Here is a 22,883-nt window from a genome sequence, read left to right on the forward strand (position 1 = left end):
TGGGATGCTTGGTCTATGTATTTTAGGCACTAATGTGCCACATGTAGTTCTTATCACTAAAGAACCTAAAGGGTTAGAGGTTTCCATTCAGCATATGAATTTTTTTTATTGTTCAACAAAGAGCTAAGGAGTTTACATAAATGGATGAGGTAATAGGGAGTTCTCAAAGTGAGAACTGTCAAAGAAAAGAAGGAGAAGAGTTCTAAGTTGAACTCAAGCAAGGAGAGTCTTTTATCTTATATATTTATCTCCTTAGGCTTCCAAGGATGTTTAAGAGGACATGAATTTTGCTTTAGATGGAGGAAAAATGTCACGTCATCTACAACATCAGGGCCATGGAGCACATGTGGAATGCATAGGTAGGGTGCTTCGTGCACACTACTCGTGCGAAACTAGGGGTGTAGTTCAATTTGGGGCTAGATGACCCCACGAGGATTGAGGAGGCCATAGGGTGTGTAGACTGGCACACCAAAGCCTTGTGTCTTGTCCAGCCAATTGTGAACAATCAAAGTCTAAGTCTTTATTAAGAGGACTCCTATGGTTGGGGGGTCATTCTTTTGCAATGATCGTATGTAGAGAGCTCACACTAGAGGCCACGATTTCTGCTATATGTACACCCTCAAGTAGTGAAACTGACATAGAACTTGGAAGGGAAGACTAAGCAAGTACTAAAGTTGACAGGAACACAGGGTCAAAAAGGAAAGTCCACCCCACACTCTCAAAAGCATGATTTGATAAAAGAACTAGGCAGGCTCATCTGAGCATCCCACTAAGAAGCAAAGGCTTCCTAAGGAATTCTAAGACCAATTGGTAACAAAGAAGAATAAAGGGAGTTGAAGACATGCCAATTGAAGCAACAATTGATATGGCAGGAGGAAATTCAGCGTACTTGGCCATAGTACCCCTGCCAAGAACTACCCTAGAAACGTCCATTGATCTTTTGCAAACTTGGCCATAGTACACCTGTCAGGAACTAGCCTAGAAACGGCCATTGATCTACATAAGAATCAGACACATCCAGCTAGATGAAGGATACACAATATTATGAAGAAACAGCCACCACCATATGAAAACCACAATGCACCACAAGTGTGGTTCAATGAGTAATTGACAAACTATAGGCATTCCAAAAGCAACGACTGGTGGGTGACCTACTTATCGACACTACACACCGACTATCTTTATCGTAATGTGTCCCTGTGCTGAGGTATGAGACTAAGAGGATAGATGTGGACACCATCATAGATGGATGTATGGCTACCTTTTAAATGAGCATGAACACCATAACAAATGCCACTATCTAGATGGTGGAAGCTTAGGCCAATAGAGAAAGTACTGAAATTGCCCAACTACGATAACAATTGGAACATCAAAACAGGGATGTAGACAAGTGGAAATACAAAATACTAAAGCTCAAAAATACTTTGATGCAAGAAGAAGAAGATAATGAATACTACAAGAAAATTATCAAAAGAATGGAGCAGGAAATTGAAGAATTGAAACTCATCAATTTAAATCTGAATGTTGAGACATGGAATCTAGTGAAAGAGCTAAAAAAGAGCGTTGCTGAGTAGAATCCACACTAGACTAGAAGCAAGCTGCCATCAAAATTTTAAAGGTAGAGAATAGTGTGGTAAAGCAATCAATAATTGACAAGTATATCTATCAAATACTGGTGCATATAATAGACTCTAAAGGCAACATAAGGCTTAAACATGAAGGAGCTACAAAATCTGGTAAAAAATATAAAATGTGATTTGGAGGATAGTGCCACCAGATACACCAATACTTTGACTAATCACATAGTATTAAAGCACCTCCAAGTTAGTAATGATGAAGAAGACCAAGATAAAGAGGATGGCACTACGGAGGTTGATCCCAATTCTACTCCAAAGAAGAATGATGATTGTGATTATGATGATAATAGGGATGCTCCAGATTAGAGCCAAGGAGCTAGTTAGACTAATCAGACACCTCATCAATCTGAGCAGCCACCTTATCAAATGCCAAGAAATTAGCGTGATCAAACACCAACCCATCAGCCATACTAGACCTCAAACCAACAAATTGATCACACTTAGCATTAGCTAGTGTTTACACACAGAAACAACGACAAAATTGTTCAGATAGAGACTGATTCAGACACAAAATCTGCATTTTCAAACCAGTGTCTCAATCTAAACAAAAAGCTAAACCAGTATCTCACTCTAAACAAAAGGCTAAGGAAAGAAAACCACCTCTAGATTTAGAGGTATCTCGATGATGAAGATGCCTATTCAAACCATGAGTGCTTTTAAATATTGTTGACCAGAAGTTGAAGAATGGTCGCCAAATGGAAAGCCCAAAAATATCATGATGGTACAGAATTCTAGCTACCTGTGCATCCAAATGCTATTCAAGTATTAGAAAGGATTCTATAATATGTGATTCCAAATTGTGGGAATCCAGTTGGAGATCTTGATAAGCAAAAAATGAGCTTATAAGTGTATAAAGGATGTCAAAATTGTGTGTTGTTTGAAGCTTAAATCAAAATCAATCAGCTAGATCCAGTTGGGTGGATACAAATAACTTCAATATGAACAAGGCGAGAGCAAGATGAAAAAAGGGAAAGAAGACTCCAAAAAACATGGCACCAGCTAAACACCCTATGAAGTCAAGACACTGACAAAAAGAAGGGAGCACTTGAAGCAAGAGGCTATCTATCAAATCATCACGAAGGAGAATGCATTCTCTAGCACTACCTAGAACTAGATGGTGGTCAAGAACCCTAGACCACCAGTTCAGATCAGTCAGAGACCTGATATGAAGAAATCTCCATACAAGCTGAAGCGCAAGCGAAAGAAATGAAGTCTTTGTATTTTTGTATACGACAAAATTCAATAAATGGAAGAAGGAATGTAGAAGGTGTGAATCATCCCTTAGAGAGATATTAGCATTGGAGTTATCAGATGAAGGGTTACTGAAGTTACCATCAGAGTTGGATGCCACATGGACGCTCATTCTCATATTGTACGACTACGCCTACTAGTCAAAGCCCAATACTGATACCTATAAACACTAATTCCATTTAGAGATCTCATAAGCTTTTGCTTATGATTCTTGTATCTTATAGAGCCTTGAAGAGCTTAGGAGCGTGCATGATTGATCTTTGTATCACTTTAGTTAAGGCATTCTGTAGTATGGATTTGAACCAATTATAACCTTAACTCTATTCTGAATATGAATGCATTCTCAGTTGTCTGACAATCTGAAGTTAGTTTATCTTAGTTCATTTGATTATTAAGTTTGATGTCAAGCCATCTGGAGTCTGAATCTGTCATCTGAAGTTTGAAGTTCTCATCTGGCCATTTGATAATCTAAAATTTTTGAATTACTCTGAGTCTAAGACTTGGAATAGCTATCAAGAAATTCAACTCATTCCAACCTCCTTATATGATTTTTAAATTTCACATAATGACTCACTATAGTATGTGGAATACTGATAACGATACCAGGCTCTCACCCATATACTGGAAAATCTTTGAGAAGCAAAGGTTGCATTCAAACCTCAATGAGTTCAAATCGTGTGAATAAATTTATCGATCTCTCTATGTATTTATCTATACATACTTAAAGAGTAGTGTTTTATGCTTCCCTATCAATAATAAAATAGCATCATAATGCCAACCCTAGGATACAAAAAATAATAGCGCCATATGTGAACCATCCATTCCATGCCTTTAGACTCGGGTGAAGGGTTTGTAATTTAGGTAGCAACAACATGAAGCTTAGGCCTATGTCACACTCGAAACATGTGTCCACTCTTTTTTGGCATTGTGGCCAACGTTTTGGTGCCAAATTGGACTAGAAACTATTTGCTATCACCACATTGGGTTTACCCAAGTGGGAGCTTGTCCAACTATCACGTTGCATGATAGTGCTCAATGCTCGTGAGACGTCTTCATGGCTTGATTTTTTTAGTTAGCCATAAAAGTAAATAGTTGGCCAGGTTGGTGGGGTAGCTCCTTTGACACGCTCTTGAGCCCATCTTCCAAAAATAGACGTTTGCCATCTCATCATGGCCACCATGAGCCCATCTGAGTTTGATACCTACCATAGTCTATTTGATAAAGTCAAGCTTGTCGTAGGAAGTTTGTAAACTGACAGCCTCATGCTAGTTCTCACTGTCACCCTCGTTAGGTGCATGTCATCATTGGTAGGCCTCGTGATTTCATCACCAAGTTTCTAGAGGTGGGTCTACAAAACTCATTCAATAGTCAACTCTATTTGCCTTTCATTTATATTCTTTTTTTTGCAAAACTCGCAATCGTGAGTGAATTATATTAATCACCCCAAATAACTACAAGGTCTTGTCATGCTCGTGTTGAGCCATGACATCCGCCAGCGACCATAATTACATCGGTTATCAGGGCAGGCTTCCCTCCCAACTCACCCCCTTATCCTTGATACATAAGGTCCATTATCATGTTCTTTTGAGATCTTTTAATTATCGATGGCCAAGATTTTCCCTCGTCCTAGGCATGCCCTCTGCTGACAACAAGGCACAAGTAGTCCTAGACCAATCCTCGGAGTGTTGCTTGCACCTGAGCGTCCATATTAGTACTTTGCTTTCTTGTATAATTTCTGTGAAGCTTGCCACCTCAAGACCTCCTTCAAACACACGGCGGTTCCTTGTCTGCCATACATTATGTAAGAAGTAACTGACAATTTGAGTGTTGATGAGGAGGTCAAGAGCACCTAAATTCTTCCCTCCAAGGAATAGATCAGTCTTGTAAAAACCAATTTTCCATGTTCTTTCAACCCGCTTGCATATTTTCCTGCGAGGCATTTGATAGTTGGGCAATCCATGAAGAGGTGGGCTAGATCTTCACTAGCAAACCTGCACCCCAAGCATCGATCTAACCCAATCCCTCTTTCTTGAATCTTCACCCCCGTCGGTAGAGCACCCCAAATTACCTTCCATAAAAATACCTTCATGTGCTGCGGAACCTTTGGCTTCCAGATGTTCTCCATTACTTGCTCCCACCTTTCCTCCGGCCATTGTTTTTTCCATATCTTGTTAAGGGGGCTAGACCAATTCTTCTTATGCATCATTGTATGATAAATATCTTTAGGATGGGGTTTCCATAAGAGACTGCTTCCCGGTTATTTCCAGGCATTCTAGTCAAACTTCGACTCACAGATAGGCATCACTATATTGTCAAGCTCTTTCATCATTTTGTGGACCAGCAAGACCTCCAAGCTATTCAGTTGGTACTGGGTAACCAGAAGGTCAATGGTTTTCCAACTCTTGTTGTCACTATCCCAGAAGTGCCCCAGTCGATTCAGACCCTTATTATTCAGCTTCCTGGCTGTCTCTATCCAATAGGGAGTTTGTGGCGGATCTACAACTTTGGAAAGCCAGGGGGACCAATGCAAAATGGAGTTCTTGAAGTATCTAGTTTTTCCCCCCAACTTTAAGACTCATGCTGCTCTATTGCATTTTCTTACCAATTCTCCTGAGCTGCCCCCCAGTCTTAGGGTACCACACCGGTGCTAACAACTTGTCATGAACCTCCACCCCTCTCCACTTTCCACCTTTCAAGCCAAGTTTAGATGCTTTTATCATATCTTTGATCATGACAGCCCAAACTTGATCCTGTTTAGCCAAGGAAACAACAAATTTTACGCAACAAGCTTCTGCATGGGCCACAGGGTTCAAAATATCGAGGCCTCCTTGATTCCTCGGCTGAGCAATTGATTCCCAACGGGCCCATTGCCATGGCCTGGAGGATTTAGTGTTGTTTTTCCATAAAAACCTTTTTACTGGTTTTAAGAACTCTTTCCAATAACACTTAGCCATCTTGAGAAGCGGGCTAGTGAAGGAAATATAAGGAATCATAAAGGCATTTATCACTTTTATCCGACTTGGGAATGGGAGAAGAGCATACTCCCACCTACTCATTTTTTGTTTTAATTTTTTCAAGCACCCACTCAAATCTTTGCTTGTGAGTTACGTCCACCCCCAAGGGGGCTCCCAGAGTCTGAAGATATTCCCTTTTGTGACAATCTCCCTCGACCAATCAGAAGGGTCAAATGAGTCATTTTCCGAAAGGGAGATCAGCCTTGACTTCTCTATATTACAGGGGGACCCCGAAGCTACTGAGAATATTTGTACAATCTCCAGAGCTTTCCTGATGACCTGGGGGCACGCCTTCAAGAAGAGGAGAGAATCGTCTGCAAAAAGTTTTGCTAGGAGTTGACTATTTCCTAGTAAAGCCAGGCCTTGCAACTCCCCTCGTTCTGCACTAGCTTCGAGCGTGGTGATTAAAGGATGTGATCCTATGGCAAAACGTAGAGGGGCTAGAGGGCATCCTTGCTTAATAGATCTTTTGACCTCAAAAGAGCCCACAATTCTATCGTTGAATAGGAGCTCTGACTGGCTTCCAGCTCCCAGTACACTTACCAGACGACATAGGCGAGGCCCAAAGCCTAGAGCTTCCATGACGGCTTCTATATATGTCCATGTTATTCTGTCATAAGCCTTATTCAGGTCCAACTATAGCAAACACACTCTTGCTTTGTGCCAATTGCGTACTCGATGCCCACCATTGCTGCCAAGATGTTATCGCAAATGGACCTTCCTTTGATGAACACATGTTGATGGGGACAGATGATCTTGGTTAGTAAGGGGGCCAGTCTGAGGGCTACAGCTTTAGCAATAATTTTGTAGGCCACCCACATCATCATTATAGGGCGCCAATGTTTCAATTGAGAACAACAGATCTGTTTTGGGATGGGTTTGATAAGCCCTCTCTTTACACTTATCTCCAACGACCCTTCGACAATGGCTTTATTGGCCAACCTTGTGATTGGGACGTTGAGGTTGTCCCAAAATTCTCTATAGAATTCCACCGTCATCCCATCCCAACCAGGGGACTTTTCCTTGCCAAGGGCTTGCAATGCTAGTGAACATTCGTCTTCAAAAAATGCCCTTTCCAAGAAATTAGCTTCTGAGGGGGAAATCTTCTTCTTGACACTCTGAAGTAAGGTCCCTCTGGCTTCTTCCACTTCTTGGGACTGGATCTCTGGCCGCCCAATGATTTGACTAAGATAGCTCAGCATCAGACCAGGCATCTCATCCTGGTTATGAACTGTTGTCCCTTTCTCATCATAGAGCGAGCGGACGTGGCCTCGGCTCTTCTTGATTTTTAAAGCCCTAAAAAACTGAGCTTGATTAGAGGCTTCAGGTTGAAGAAAAGTCTCCCTGGAGAGAAGCCTTGCCTTTCTGATATCTTCTAACTGCTCATTAGCAAGGTTGGATTTGGCTTCGAGCCATTGTTTGTGCTCATCCTCAGTAGCAAGTCCATTGGCTTTTTTGGAGGTAAGCAATTGTACCTCCGTTGTAAGATGCAGAAGGTGTACCTCCCTAACTTTCTAGATTCGGGGGACCCGAGGTTTTGATTGCTTTCTGGATGCTCCGAGCAAAGAGGTCCCACGCATTGTGTTTGTTGAGGTCGACATCGTTTTTGAGCTTACCCAGTGCTTTCTTGGTTAGATTCCTGAAAAGAGGGTCTTTGAATAGGTGTGCCCCTATTACTAACAATTTTTGCCCACCTCTTGGGGTCTGCTCCTCCCCTGTATACTTCTTAAAATGTATGTGCAGAGGTATGTGACCCAAAAGGCTATTTGTTGGGACTACCTTCATCTCCATCAACGACGGTATCCAATAGCTTGGTGTGAGCAGTAGCATCTGTCAAGCCTGGAGGCAGTGCGGGCATACTGGAGGCTTGTGTAGGTGAAACTAGGTAAGTCGATCATCGCCCATTTTTCGCACAATCTTTGCCATTTAGACCTTTCCGAGCCAGATAGCATACTGGAGGATCCTATTCTATCCTTGGTCTTTTCTACCATATTGAAGTCGCCAACCAACAACCACTCACCTTCAATAGGAGTATCTCTAAGATGCATCCATAGTTTAGCTCTGTCTTTTGCATTGCAAGGGCCGTACACATTCACAATGGTTAAGGGATGCCCTTTGGCATCCGATTCTAATCCCCAGGATTCTACCGGATGGGTGGTTTAGAACCAGCTTCGGCTCCAATTCTCTGTCCACAATGTTGAGGACGCCACTGAAACCGTTACTTCCTTCTTCATAGAATACTAGTTTCTTTCCTAGCGCCTGCTTTCTCTTGCTATGGGCATCTAAGTGGTGCTCCTGGATGGCCCAACAGTTGACTGCCTTCTCCTTTCTTATTTCCTCCTAGAATAGGGTACTCTTCTTACGGGTTTTCAACCCCTTTATGTTCCAAGATTGGATAGTAAGAGATTCCATCATTAATGAGGGGTTCATTGGGAAAGAGGAACGAATTCTTCAGCATCCGAATCATTCTCTCTCTCCCCCCCCCCCCCCCCTTTCTCCTTGGTCTTAGGAGAATCCGGGGGTTCGAAGTCAAGGATTTCTCTTCTTGTAGTGCTGCAAAAGGATTGTGCAGTGGGACAGTGAACCCCCCTCCTTTCAATGGGGTAGAGGACGGACTATAACCTTTCACCTCAAGTGTTCTCATGACTTAAAGCACTTTGGAGTCTCTTGCCACTGCCTTCACCCTTTTGGCTCTTTTCAGACTAGGGACTTGAACAGCCGTCGCCGTTGTCACTGTCATAAATTTCGGGGTAGCAGCGGCAGTAATGATCTTATTATTATTGGATGCACCTTCGGAAATTTTTTGTATGGGAATCGATTCCTCCACAATCTTTTCTTGCATTTTTATATCCATCATACCTTCTTTATCCTTCCCTGCATTTGCCCCTTTGTTACTGCCTCCTTGCTTCTCTAGCCCTTCCATCTAGGTTTCCATTTCACCGGGGGCCTGTGCTGCCGGAGGTGCAGTACCATTAGACTTCAAGGGGCAATCCTTGGTGAAGTGTCCAAAGTTGTTGCATTCAAAACATGCTCCAAAGTATGTTCCAAACTTGAGCGGAATAGTAACAAGCCCAACTCCGACGTTGATTACCATGCTCTTAGGTGGCGTTGACTAGCGAGCATCCTGAGATTATCCCACAGCCAGCTAGGTAGTCCCACAAACTCAACCCAGATCGGATGAAACCCTTGTAGAGATTCAGCTGAGTTGAACACTGGCTCCCAAGGCACCACACAGACCGTAGTCCTATTAAATACTAGGGGCCCTTTGTCTAGGATCTTTTCCACATCGGAGGCCTCTTTGAATCTCACTGAGCAAAACCCTTTAGCTAGGTAAAAAGTACTTTCAACAACTCCTCCATGACCAAGAATTTGAGGGCCTCGAATCCATTGAATCATCTCAAACCTGTTCGGGATTCTTCCACTGAACCCAAATACTAGCATTAGCTGAGCTTGCCTGGCTAACTGTTTTTTGATAAGTGTGGGTGGAATTGCTGCAGTAATAGCGTCGGCAACCTCCACCTGCTGTGGCAAAGACTTTCTTAAAGCAGAATAGGTCCGATCTGCCAACTTGTCTTCAACCAGCCCACTGTAATATGTTTGGGAGCAAGTTCTTTTGTTGTTGTTAGGGCCGGGCTCAATCATTTTGTTGAGTTCCTTGAGCTCTTGTTGAAGTCTAGCTCTTGTATTCTGCAGTTTTTCGATATCTCCTTCACTCGACAACCCTTCTGATGAGCCTTTTCCATAATCCTTAGAGTTAGGCCCCTTGAGTATGCTAGCAAACGAGATGTCTGGCCTGTGAGCTGCAGATGCACTTGACGCCTTCTTAACGTTCGTACAGATGGGACCTTGAGAAACCCCGTCTTTGAGCCCTTGAGCTGAGCCCATTTTCTCTTTTGTTTCCTCATAGGGAACTTTTTCGATCGAGACAGTTTTGTCCTCTTTTGTGGTTGAAGCTTTTGGCGAATTGGGGCTCAACATTGTCGCATCATCCAACGGTCTCAAGACCGAGCCGTTGCCTTCGTCCATCGGCACGGCTAACTCCATTTTGGGTATTTTATATTCTCACCTTCCTCCTTTCAAACAAGGCTTCTAGAGACATACTATGGCACTGCCTTTCATTTCGATGAGAGAGAGAGAGAGAGAGAGAGAGAGAGAGAGAGAGAGAGAGAGAGAGAGAGAGAGAGAGAGAGAGACCAAGAAGGAGAGACTATAGATTAAAGAGGAGATAAATAAAGGAAAATTTACCAAGATACCCTCTAATTTGTGGAAATTCCCAAAATATCCCTCTCAAAAATTCCCAAAGGACATGTTGGTGTGAGATTAAATTTCTCCAAAGATAAATTTTTTTGTAGCTTTTCTAAGTAGACTAATTGTCTATCAATACAAGATGCTAAATCTAGAATTTGAGTTGGTTATGTAGGCTTTGGAGATGAATTGCTTCATTATCTTTAGACATAATTGCTTTTTTTTTGGGTGACAAATTACACGCTAAGCACGCAAAACGGATCTCAATTCTCAAGAAGGATTAAAGATTAGAAAATTTTGAACAATGCAACCAAAAAAAGATACAAGGAAATTTTGAAATTTGAAGGGTATTTTGGAATTTCCACAAATTAGAGAGGTATTTTGGTAATTTGCCCAATTTTCCCTAAAATAAAACACCCCTTCCAAAATTTGAAGGGTTCCCTTGTACACGGGCTAAATTCCCTGGGCATACACCCTCCCTTTCTGCCAAAAGCCACTACCAACAAAGAAATTTGCATTGTTGAATGGACACTACATGTTTCAACCCTCCTAAAAATCTTGTGCATGAATGTAGGTAGTTTCACACGCTAGGGTAGCGGGGGAGGGAAGCGTCTGACCAAAGCTGAAACTTGATTAGGGCTTGTCTTGTGTGCTGGGCAAGGCGGGGGTAGCGCCAACTCTGCCAAAATTGGCAGAGTTGAGAATGGAATTCTTCGTGCTGACGCATACTAGGTGGGGGTAGCACCCCCACGTGCGAACGCGCTCTAAATCAAACCTAGGTTTTGTTTTAGCAATGCCACACATTTATCCTCTCTCTCTCTCTCTCTCTCTCTCTCTCTCTCTCTCTCTCTCTCTCTCTCTCACACACACACACACACACACACACACACACACACACACACACATCATTGGCAAACCGCAGCTACTACCGGCTATAATGTAGGTTTGCAAAGGCATGCCAACACTACCAACTTTGCCTCGTTCATAAAGCACACGGGGTGCACTCGAGAGATCAATGGCCCGAGTGCATCCCACCGTTGATCTCAACTGGGTGGAGTAAAAAAGAAATGCGCGGATCGCCCCGCTCCCTGCTCGAACTCGCGACCTCCTCCCACACACTCGTGCACCGCATCCACCCCGCCTATCGCGCGTTCATGCAAGCATTGCGACTTTAAGCGTATAAAAACCTGCCCCCTTTGGGCGCGTAGATTCAACGGCCTAAAGCCCCCCGCCCTGCCGATCTCGTTCCCTGCCATTGATCCCTCGAGTGACACCCCGTGTCACTTATAAACGAGGCCAACTTTGTGGCGTATTGCCGGCACCACAAGATGTGTAATTTTTATGCTTTAATTTCTGCCAGTACGTACAACTGGCCATGTAACTTTTATGCTTTGGTTTCTTTTGGTACTACCTACGGTAAAATTGAAAGAGCTTGTGACGGAAGAGTTGGTGTCAAATTTCAATGTCAAAGAGTTAGCCACCAAAAGTGGTGTCCAACCCCTCCAATTTATGTCCAAAGACCATTTGCTTACAAATTTTAAACCAATTGTAATTTGCATGACAAGACATTGTTATTTTTTGTGTTGATTAATATAATTCACTCACTATTGTGAGTTTTGGGAAAAAAATAAAATAAAAATTAATTGACACGCTTTCATGATAATAGCTGAACCGTTCTTCTTTTGGCAACCAAATCTCGTTTCAGAATTGGTAAGCAAACAATTGAGTGCTAAAAATAGCCCTATACTTCGATGGGGTTTGATTGGTAATGAGGTGATTTTGCTTGTGGTGGTAATGAACGCCACAATTGCTAGTTGCAGAAGGAGACAGTGAAAATGTAGCAGGGCTCTTGATAATACTCAGAAGGAAAATGTCAGACTGCAAGAAGTAGATGCTCTTGGTGCAGCTTAATGCGTCGATGCGCACTGAAAGCATAATGCACCGATGCTTGCATGTGTTGTGTTTCCAATTGGGCACCACAAAGGACCTTTCTTAAGGAAGTGCCCACTGCCCACATTCTTGCTTTCTTGTCCAAACTTGGAGTGTGGTGACTTAAGAGTTACATGGTTACGCCAAAAACACACTCTCTTCTCTTCTTGCAACAGAACATGATCAAGGATGAGGCGAAGTGTTTGTGAGCGCTTGCATGGCGCTACTGGCTCGACGTTTGCTGAGGGGAAATTTGACTGGCGAGGGTTCCGAAGGAGGTGGAGAGAAATCCGGCTGCCCTGTTGCTGTCACACAACGATGCCACATGTTACTGTTTTGGTCCACCTTGCGTGTTTGCTTTATCACGTCAGGGATGGGCAGATAGCAATAATGCGTATTAACAAGGCCAACTGTTATATTCGAATACCCTGCAAATGCTCCATGGACCTGTCTCAAAATGCATGTTAGTATTATGCTCATTCGCGTGCTAAGCCTCACCAAACAGCAATTTTTCAGCTGCTAAGTCTTACAGCATTTTGCCCAAGCACAGTGCAAAGGATATGATCAGCTGCATTGCAAGGCCTTGCTCGAATCATGTATGTTGGATCGATATACTTGACATCCGAAGGCATCCCAAGTTTCTTAAAGTAATCCTTCACCTGAAAAACGAGACCAATTTCCTTCTCTAATCGAAATATTGAGAGCATCACACACATGACAATAGCACTGTGAGCCTCAAACAACCTGACCCACGAGCCACTTCCCAATGTCACTGAGAACAGGATTTCCAGATGCATCTGTGCTCCCTGTCTTCTCTAAATATGTCTTCTCTTTACAAGAAACAAAAAAAGCTTGGTAAGACCTGTATGTTGTTTCAAGAGTATTAACCATGCTGATTCCCACCATTGCGAAGCACATCAATATGGGTGTGATCATATAAAACAAGACAACTTACTTGCCCAGCACCCTCTGCAACTACGATGACAAAACACCCATTTTTCTCAATTCTTTTTCTCATGTATTGCAGCAATCCATACTTCCCTTCCATTTCAAAAGATACCTGCACAATTTTGGCACTAGGTCATTGGAACAAGAACTCTTCAGCTCAATCAATTGACTGAGCAAAGAGCTAAAAGTTTACCTCAGGTATGAGAACGGCATCTACTTGACCACTTGCCAAAGTTGCATGCATAGCAATGAATCCACTTTGCCTTCCCATTAACTTCACAACCCCAATGCCATTGAATGCGCTGCTAGCCTGTACTAGTTTTTAAAAATCCTCTTTTAAAAGCTGAAACCCACAATCACTTGCCATGCTATCAGTTGAAATGGTTGGTATGTGCATAAGTTGAACATGTTGATGCTTGAGGACTAGCTTGCTCAGATAATCGGATCGTAAGAGACTTTACATTGTAACTACCCAAGATGAGAAGCACGCTCAGTTGATCCTTGTAAACATTTGATCTACATAAGCCAGGCCTTTAGCCAAAGTTTTCCTATCCTGTGCACTTAGCGATGTGAGGAGGAACAACATTGCGTACGCAAGATGTATCAAACAAGAAAACTTAAGAGCTACCCAACTTACCAAAACTCAAAAGCAAGAGGGTAGGGGCAGAAGATTTGTGGGGGTGAGAGAGCTGACCTCCACATAAGCTGCATCGATTGCTCTTTTAGCTTCTTCAACTGCTGTGTCAAATCCAAATGTTCTTTCCACCAAAAGAATATCGTTGTCTATAGTCTTTGGAACTCCAACAATAACAATCTTCATACCCCGCTTGTGGCACTGCATAAAGAATTACTCTAAACAATGATTCTAGATCATGGCCCTACTTGACGAGTGCTAAGTCTCAAAACCTACCACTTGATATATTGCATTGGCTGCTGCATGTGAGCCATTGCCACCTATAACAAAAAACATGTTGATGTCCCATTCCTGGCAAAATAGTTGGTTCACGAAATTATCAGCCTACATCTGAGAGGTAGAAACATTGGTCGACATTCATAACTAATGGACAAGGTCGAACCGCCAACTTGTCAACAACGTCGGTGACATTTGTAATTCCCCGCGAAACACCTAAAAAACTCCCTCCATGAGTGTTTATTCCTTGAACGAGTTTCCGATTCAACTGTTTTCAGCAATTATTGTGTAATATGTTAAGGCTCAAGCCTCAAATTGTGGACGGACCAAATCCTCAAGCAACCTAACTTACAGGAATTGGTTGCAAACTTTTGTCCGCAAACCCACGAAAACCGTATTGAATGCCCATCACGTCATGAACTCCATATACTTCTAGTGTAAAAACTATCTGCAAATTAGTCCGGTCTAGAGATGCCTTAGGAATAGTGAGCTGCTAGAGAAAAGCAGTGCTTTACAAAATAGAGATCATCAGCGTTGGTCTTCATGTAACTTTGGAAGCAGACCTGTCTAATTACATCATTAAGACCTGGACAGAGGCCTCCACAAGTAACAATCGCTGCTCGCACCTATTTGGTAGAAAAAAAAATGCATTTGATGAGCATTACCCCTTATATCAACCTATTGGTTAAATGTGCTGACAACTCACAGTGGCCGGATGAAAGTAAATCCAAGCTCGAGGACCAGCACGGCGTGCCCTGCATCATATACTCGGAGCAACTTTGACATTAAGTGTACATCCTTCTGTGTTGCAATATTGTTAAAAATGAAAGTCCAAAACTTACCAGACAGGTTTGAATTTCCAATCAAATTGGTCATCCAGCTCCACACCAACAGAAGTAGGATGTCCATAATGGACTACCTAGAACAGGTCATGTCCACGTTGATTTAAGTGTTTCTCCTCAATGTAATGGTTAAAGAGAGGCTCTTCTTACCTTGAGCAAAACTCGATCGTCATCATGAACAAACAAGCGGTGCATATCTTGGACGTCCATTGTGCTATTCCCACTGCACGGTTCCTCTTCTTCCAACGGTGGCGGTCCCTCAGGCCATGGTACACTAAAACCATAAAATGATGATTATTACTGCTCTTCAAGGCTCTCCCGCAAGGACAGGTGCTGTTCTGGATGCACAATGATAAGCGCCACTACAGTACATGCTGAGGCGTTCCAAGCCTTGTACAGGGCTTTGATATGCCTTCATTCTATTTCCTGATTCATCACCCTTCATTGACGTGGTGCCCAAGACAGTAAATGGCGTTGCCCATTGCCTCCACTCAGGGGCTGATCAAGATCTGTTAGTATTGATATTTAGCTAGTTCTTTCATCGGGAGCACATAAAAGGTATCATCCAGCCCCCTTGTAGGGATGCTTGCTAAGCTGGAGCCCCTTGTTGGATTTTGCAGAGCAAACATCCATTTGAAATGATGGGCTGGTTTAGCAGGCCAGTTCAGATGCGCTGATTCTATCAGCCAGGCAGCGGGCCATGCTCATGTCAGTCTACAACTCAACTGGTCTTATGTGCTTAAGAAGCAGGCCGATAAGTGCTCAAGATGGTGTCCACTGTATGTGCAACGCTACACAACCAATGGGCAGTTCCTCATCACACACGTGCAAACATGCCTACGACTAGACGCAGAGATCAAAAGGATGGAAGGAAAAGAGGAGCAGACCCGCTTTTGGTACGATAGGTGGAGGCAATTGGCACAAGGGGCAGGTAATCACCGATGTGCTCTACCTCAGAAATTTCGGTGGAGGAGAGCTTGAAGAGCAAGGGATCCGGCGCGCAGCTGTTGTTGCTGCTTCCATCGCCATTCCTCGTGACCGCCTCTGCACATGGGGGCATGGCTGCTACAGAAGAAGCAGCAGCAGCACAAACAGAAGCAGATCCGGAAGCAGCAGACGGTCCAGGGGACAATGGTGAAGGGGACCTCGCCCTCTTCTTGCCCCTGCCCTTCGTGGTCGCCATGTCTCGCTAGCTCTTTTCTATCAGACGCAACGATTCATTCCATTTTGCCACCTCCTTCCCAACAAAAAGCCCATGCGAACTTTTAAGAGCCGGGTCCCCCCTTAGCATTTGTGATTTTAGTACCTAAAGTCACTAAACACTGGTCACGCACAGCGACCGAGTGCGTGCAATCAGCCTCTGCAATTCTCTATATGAAGTGTGCATTCTCATTCTGTTGTTCTCCTAGAAGGGGTATTGTACTTTTACGTTATTTGCCTTCTCAAGGTGGTGTTGTGCAACTCTCTGAACACTACGGGGAGCGTGTGAATTCAACTTTGTAGTGAGAACTTAGAGTAGGCAATCCTCCCTTCCTTTGGTGAGTATTTCTACATGGATGGATTTGCTTGTACACTCACGCTTGTACACAGAAATAGACACAACCACGATGTGGAGCACACACGAAATCTCTCTCTCTCTCTCTCTCTCTCTCTCTCACACACACACACACACACACACACACACACACACACACACACACACACTATTGCATATATATGTTGCATGGCATTGCATATAGTCACACACATTACAGATACACCAATACGTGCAAGATGAACATATCTACCTAATACCATGCAAATGTCGCTCATCATGCAAGGGGTTTTCCTCTATCGAGCATGGATCCGCAACATGCCCGAAGCTTTATGGTTTGTATGACCGCAATTAATTGTGTGATAATTCCCGCCTAGGAGACAATCAATGAGATCAATGACACCATGAACACTCGTGAAATTGAAGATTTCAATGAATGGATTTTGCCTTTTGTCCTTTTGTAATGGGGGTCGGCTTCAATCCGGAAGGTACCACACTTTCAAACCCCATTTGCTAAAAGTTTTGTTTGGTGGTACATCAAGCCTCGATCTTCTATCCATTAATGGAATCATTTTGTATTCTATGCTTGAGAGGATGATGAGCGATGGAGGGATCTCTTCAGATCACCGTATCAACTTTTTCAGGGTGGTTGATATTGTCCAAGAGTACTTGCAAAAGATAGACATCCTAGAATAGCTTGGTAGATTTACATGAATGACTTTCTCTGTGGAGAAGAAGGTTGGCGTTGTCATCATGCTGTTGGCATCACGTAACAGGTAGTACCACATCACAAACACTTTCGATGTGGACGGTTCACAATCTCAAGATTTCTATACCACTTTGTTGACTCAATCTCCAAGCATACACCTCATCTTCTTTGTTGGCTTCAAACCCAAGTTGCACTACAAGAGGGGAAGGATGGGTTTCAATCGTGATGGAATCCGGGATAATGAAAGCTACAATCCTTCAATCTTCCCTCACACACATAACTATCAACCTTTCACCATCGCTCCCAAAACCCAGGTACATACAATCTAGACAAAGACACCATGCACGCATGCGCCCGCGCGCGCACACACACACAGAATATACTAGATAGTGAAAGCATGTAAGAGAGGAGATGTAGACATGATCTATGCACATACACTTAGCATAAGAGTGAGAGAATAATCTTGCAATACAGGTGGCCTAAAATCCTAGCCTCCAAACGCCACGACACTTCTTGGTGCAATTGCGTATTTAGTTTTATTATGAAACCTATTTTAGGTGGTGCCAAGTATTTGAGGCCCTTCTTTACACTTTAGTCCATGAGTGGTGTCTATCACTTCTTGCATGACCGTTTATAGGGTGATTTTTCACTAGATATTTACAATGAAATCTTACTGACAAGATAGCTAAAACACTGCGCAAATAAAAATGGTTGAGAGAGATTATTTGGTCCTTCCCCTCAATTCCTAGAATTCCAATCTACACATCATCAATCTCACTGTTAGTAAAAATAAAAAGATAGCATCATAATTAACCATTACATGCCAGCTATCCCAACTGTAATGCTAACCTCATACAACAGGAGGGTGCCCAAACTCATAACATCTCTTTCACCAGGGATGGATAGCAAATGTCCTCAGTTGCTCGATAGAGAATCAACTAGACCGTGAGTGATGAAATGTGTGGAGAAGATATGAAAAATTTAGGAAAAAAAATTCAAGCATCTATTTGGCATCTTCTCTAGGGTGGCCTTTAAAAGTAAAAAGATAACGGCTGTAAACCATGCCAGTGCATGTGGTGGTGGTCTCATGATCAACTATTTGGTGAGGGATGAGTTGATCTTCTTGATCTACAAGTGTAGGTGGATCCTCATACATGTAATGAGTAGGTAGGGTTTCTCGAAAGAGTCGTATTAATAGACTAATGTGAAATGCATTGTGAATGTGCTAATGTGAAGGTAACTCTAAGTGAAGCAAAACATAATTTATCATAGAAAAAATCTTGAATGGATACGAGGAGCAAGTTTAATAAAAACATTTGTATCAATGCTTTTAATTCTTCTCTTTTCGATTCGAAGAATATTGTAGTCTCCTTCCTTAAATTCATGTGCTTTGTGGTGCTTATTAGCATGCTCAGTGTAAAGTTCTTGTGAATGCTTAAGAATAGAGTGGACACTTTTATAAATATCATGAAAATTTAAAGTGAAAGTATTCGTAGCAGGTACAATGTTAGAAAGACGTGAAGCAAGAGTAGGAAGAGAGTGATCATACACAATTTCAAATAGGGATTTACTTGTAGAGCAGAGTTAACTCTTTCTTAAATATCATGAAAATTGATAGTATAAGTATCCGCTATAGGTACAATGTTAGAAAAGCGTGAAGCAAGAGTAGGAAGAGAGTGACTATACACAATCTCAAATGGGGATATATTTGTAGCAGAGTGAGTGGTATAATTATAAGAAAAATGTAAAATATGCAAGTAATCATCCCATTTCTTTGGTTGAGAATACATATAAGCTTTCAATAAATCAATGATAGTGCAATTAGTGACTTTTGTTTAACCATTAGACTCAAGATAGAATGTAGAAGTGAAATTAAGTGTAGTACCAAGATTTTCAAAAAATACAGTCCAAAAAGCACTACAAAATCTGGAATCTCTATCAGATATGATTACTTTTGGTAGACCATGATGAGGAAAGGCAGCTTTTAGAACAAGAAGTGCAACTTGATGTGCTGTGAGAGTTTTCTTGCATGGAATGAAATATGCTTGCTTAAAAAAACGATCAATAACACTCTCCAAATCATTTCATGCTTGTGAACAACGAGTGGGAAACCAATAATAAAATCCATAGAAATGTGTTCCCAAGGTCTTTCAAGAATGGGGAGAAGGTGTAAAAGACCTAATTTCTTACATGTTTGTTGCTTTAACTTTTGCAAATCAAACAAGATGAAAGATATTGTTTAACATTACTTTTCATAGTAGGCCAATAAAAATCACGACATAAATTCTGAAAAGTAGCAGCAAATCCTCTGTATCTTGCATAAGGTGTTGCAATTCTTTAATGAGTAAAATACAGAATGGTTTTGTCGCACGCAGTTTGGGGTCTACATGTATTTTCTTTCCCCAAATAATGTGTCCCAAATACTCAATTTCAGATTGAAAAAATGAACTCTTTTTGGGATTCAAGTATATATGATTTTGTGAGAGGAGGTCAAAGACACGTGTTAGATGCTCCTTATGTTCTTGCTTAGATTTACTAAACACAAAAACATCATCAAAAAATACTATGACAAAGTCTTAATGATCAATAAAAATTATGTTCATCATACAAGTGAAGGTAGCTTGTGCAACTTGAAATTCATAGTGCCCCGTATAAAGTTTTGTAAACATCTTTCTTAAACAATTTGACTTGGTGGTACCCCGATTTAAGATCAATTTTGTTGAAAATGTTTGCCCCTTTCAATTTTTCCAAAAGATCATCCACTCTAGGAATGGAAAACCTATTCTTAATGGTGACCTTATTTAAAGCCTTGTAGTCAATACATATACAAAAGGTTTCATTTTTCTTCTTAACAAGAAATATTGGAGTGCCATATGGTGAACTACTAGATATAATAAGTCCTTGGTCAAGTAAATCTGTGATTTGGTTTGTATTTCCCTTTGTGCGTTGGGTTTACACGATAGGGTGCTCTATAGTAGGGAGGTTCACTACCAGTGATAATAGCAATTTTATGGTCTTCAGTGCATGATGGTGGTATTCCAGGAGCTAAATCATGCATGAAAAAATCTTTAAAGTATGAGACAAAATCATCGTGTGAAGAGTCTTGAGGAGTTTTAGTTTGAGCAAAGAGTTCGTTTATAAGTACTAGATATATTTTTCCTTGCTTTCAAATTGCTGGTTTGGCTGGAGTGTGAGAGAGCAGTGGAAATTTTGATGTTCCAAGATTGTTTGGAGGGAGTAGGTTTTGTTTTCATGCGAGAGAGTCAAAGTGCGTTTTTTGTAATTGGTAGGTGGCTTAAATTTTTGATGTTCCAGGATTGCTTGAATGAAGTAGGTTGTGCTTTCATGGATGAGAGTCAAAGTGCATTTTTTGTAATTGATTGGTGTGTTAAATTCATGTCTACAAGGCATCCCCAAAATCATATCAATACCATGCAATGGTATGAGTAGAAATGTACGTGTATGCAAAAATTCACCGATGCAAACTTTAACAATGACTTGAGTTCTATAGTTGAAATGTTGATTATTAAAGATAGTATTTATTTTGTGAGGTGAAAAGAGTTGGGAGAGAAAAAGTTGTTGTGCCAGTTGTGCAGATATGAAGTCATGTCTACTACCAACATTTAAAGAATTGTGATATCTTCACCCTTAACCGTGCCTCTCACTTTCAATAAAGTGTGTGGAGATATAGGAATACCTGGAGAAGGATTGCCATTGACATCATATTTAGGGTCATACACCTCACCGTAATTGATTTCAACTTCATTTGTCGTTAGGAATAGGATTTTCAATGAGGTTAATCTGTGTACCGTTTGGGCAGTTTTCAATGAATGGTCTTTGGTTGCTAACTTCTTCAAGCCTAGATATATTGGCATCACAGTCGGCAATATGTTGGGCAACAAACTGTTGGCACCCCCTTTGATCTTTTACCTTATATTTGAACTTTTCTTCACATCCTTTGATCAACAAATCATCAATGAAATGCATAGGAAAATGAGGAATAATATCCCTCAATACCCTACTCATGCCATTCATCATGTGAGCTATAGATTTAGTAGCACCCGCTCCTTGTGGTAGAGTGCACATCCTTACCAAACCAAGAGGTGTATGCATTGTAGTAAGATCCTTGCTCTCCAAAACAAGCTAAAAATGATCATATCCTGGGTAAAGGTCACCCATAGAGTAGATAGATCTACTTGCAAAGGCTTCAACAAACTCATCCACCATCAGACCTATACCAATATTGCGGATTGTTACCTTATTGATCAATTGCATGTTTTGAATGAACCTTAGGGTACCATTCTTCTTTGGAACAGTGAACCACCGATTGGAGTATGGTGCACATGATGGTTCCAAATACCCATTTGTATTTTCTCATTGAGAAAATAAATAATCTTCGGTAGGTGAGCTTTAGGTATTGGGATAGGACGTAAACTCCACTCCATGTGAGGAACATTAAATACAACCATAGGAGAAACAACATTTGGATCTACACACCCAATCTCACCTTGCTCAAAATCAAAGGTTTTACCATGATTTCCAAGTATCTCTTGAAAGCATTTGATCTCCTCTTCATTAAGAATATCCTCCTCCCCAATCTTCAATGCTAGCAGCATCAAGGTGATGCTCTCTGATAGCCCTAAATTTGATGTTCTTGTCTTTCCTAACTTCCTCCCAGAAGAGGGAGATCTTTTTTGGGGATTTGATCCCCTTTATTGTATGAGTTGCCCACGAATATTGTGAGTGACCATGATCCCAAGTTTAACAATAACATGTGGAAGGTGCCACTTGGGAAGACATTAGTGTTCTTAAGAAGAAATTTTTCGCTTTTGTTTTTTAGGACAAAAATGCTTCTCCAAGGGGGAAGTACTATCAAGCCAAGGGCCTAGAGGCCAGGGGCTAGTCTGAACGGAGCTCAAAGGTTTGCCTATATAAGGGGCAAGTGAAGAATTTCCCGAGCATGATAAGGTCAAATGTGCATCAACAAAAAGTTGTTACTTCCCCATTTCTTACCCACATAGTACAAAGCTAAAGAACGTCTCCAATAAAATTTAATCTTCCAAGGTAGAAATGAAGATATAAAGGCTTACACTGATCTTTTTGGAATTGTCTCGTTCAGTTTCAAGACTAAAGCATAAGTATATATCTAGGTTAGCACTGCAAATTGGTGCTCAAGTAGACATGTATGAGCCACATTCACTGTCAAAATCCATTAATTTGGAACCTAATGTGGAGAAAAAGAAACGTGGACATCAACTCCATTCTGATCAACCAACTAATACTAACCATAGCAAGAGAGTTTCTTCCTCTCCTAATTTTGAACCAGAGTCGTACTTTCTTCAAGAGACACAGATTTGACAAGTCTGCTACATCCTCTCAACCTCATGGCAACAAAACAACCCCATGACGCAGAGGAGCAACCAAAATACTTCCAACAATCAACGCCCTAATAAGCCTTCCAATGGTAATAAAAAGGTGAAATGTTTTAAATGTTTGCACTTTGGACACTATATAGATAAGTCCACCAACAACCCTGCTAAGAGAAACGGTCATTCTAATGGCCAACTTAATGGAGTTGCATGCTTTCATGTCAAAAGTCAATTTTTTGTGCTAAAGACATTTTAATTGTGGGGCCAAGTCCAACTAAGTTGAAGCTATACAAAAGATGAAAGAGACATGCACATCAATTACTAGGGTTTGAAGGTTTTTGGTGCATGCATAGTTTATCTTATTTGGTTTCCACACTTTGCTCATGTTGAAAAAGTGGTTTATCAATTGCTAAGAAAGGATAAAAGGTTTGTATGGGAAGAAGTTCATATGAAGGCCATCAAAAAATTGAAGATGATGCTTCTCGAGGATCCAAC

The 22,883-nt window shown here is 41.6% G+C and overlaps 1 protein-coding gene across 1 annotated transcript; it reads right to left on the reverse strand.

Moving 5' to 3' along the window:
• Positions 1-11,754: 11,754 nt before the first annotated feature.
• On the reverse strand, positions 11,755-16,026 carry PFK5 (phosphofructokinase 5). The gene is made up of 14 exons (XM_086508731.1): positions 15,664-16,026; positions 14,927-15,050; positions 14,777-14,853; positions 14,641-14,689; positions 14,498-14,560; positions 14,287-14,382; positions 14,101-14,202; positions 13,935-14,009; positions 13,719-13,859; positions 13,218-13,334; positions 13,032-13,136; positions 12,821-12,901; positions 12,607-12,735; positions 11,755-12,523 (listed from the first exon to the last, which is right to left on the reverse strand). Exons 1-14 carry the CDS (start codon positions 15,957-15,959, stop codon positions 12,260-12,262), a joined length of 1,719 nt encoding a protein of 572 aa, XP_086364857.1. The 5' UTR covers positions 15,960-16,026; the 3' UTR covers positions 11,755-12,259.
• Between the last annotated feature and the right edge of the window lie 6,857 nt (positions 16,027-22,883).

The sequence above is a fragment of the Adiantum capillus-veneris genome, chromosome 3, assembly GCF_014529385.1.
Source record: "Adiantum capillus-veneris isolate H3 chromosome 3, ASM1452938v2, whole genome shotgun sequence".
NCBI lineage: Eukaryota > Viridiplantae > Streptophyta > Polypodiopsida > Polypodiales > Pteridaceae > Adiantum > Adiantum capillus-veneris.

Excerpts from the sequence above, each read along its gene's own strand:
- PFK5 (XM_086508731.1), bottom strand. The coding sequence starts at position 15,959 with ATGGCGACCACGAAGGGCAGGGGCAAGAAGAGGGCGAGGTCCCCTTCA. Across the intron at positions 14,690-14,776 it reads TGGAAATTCAAACCTGTCTG|GGCACGCCGTGCTGGTCCTC; the intron begins GTAAGTTTTGGA and ends TATATGATGCAG. Across the intron at positions 14,383-14,497 it reads TTAATGATGTAATTAGACAG|ATAGTTTTTACACTAGAAGT; the intron begins GTCTGCTTCCAA and ends ACTAATTTGCAG.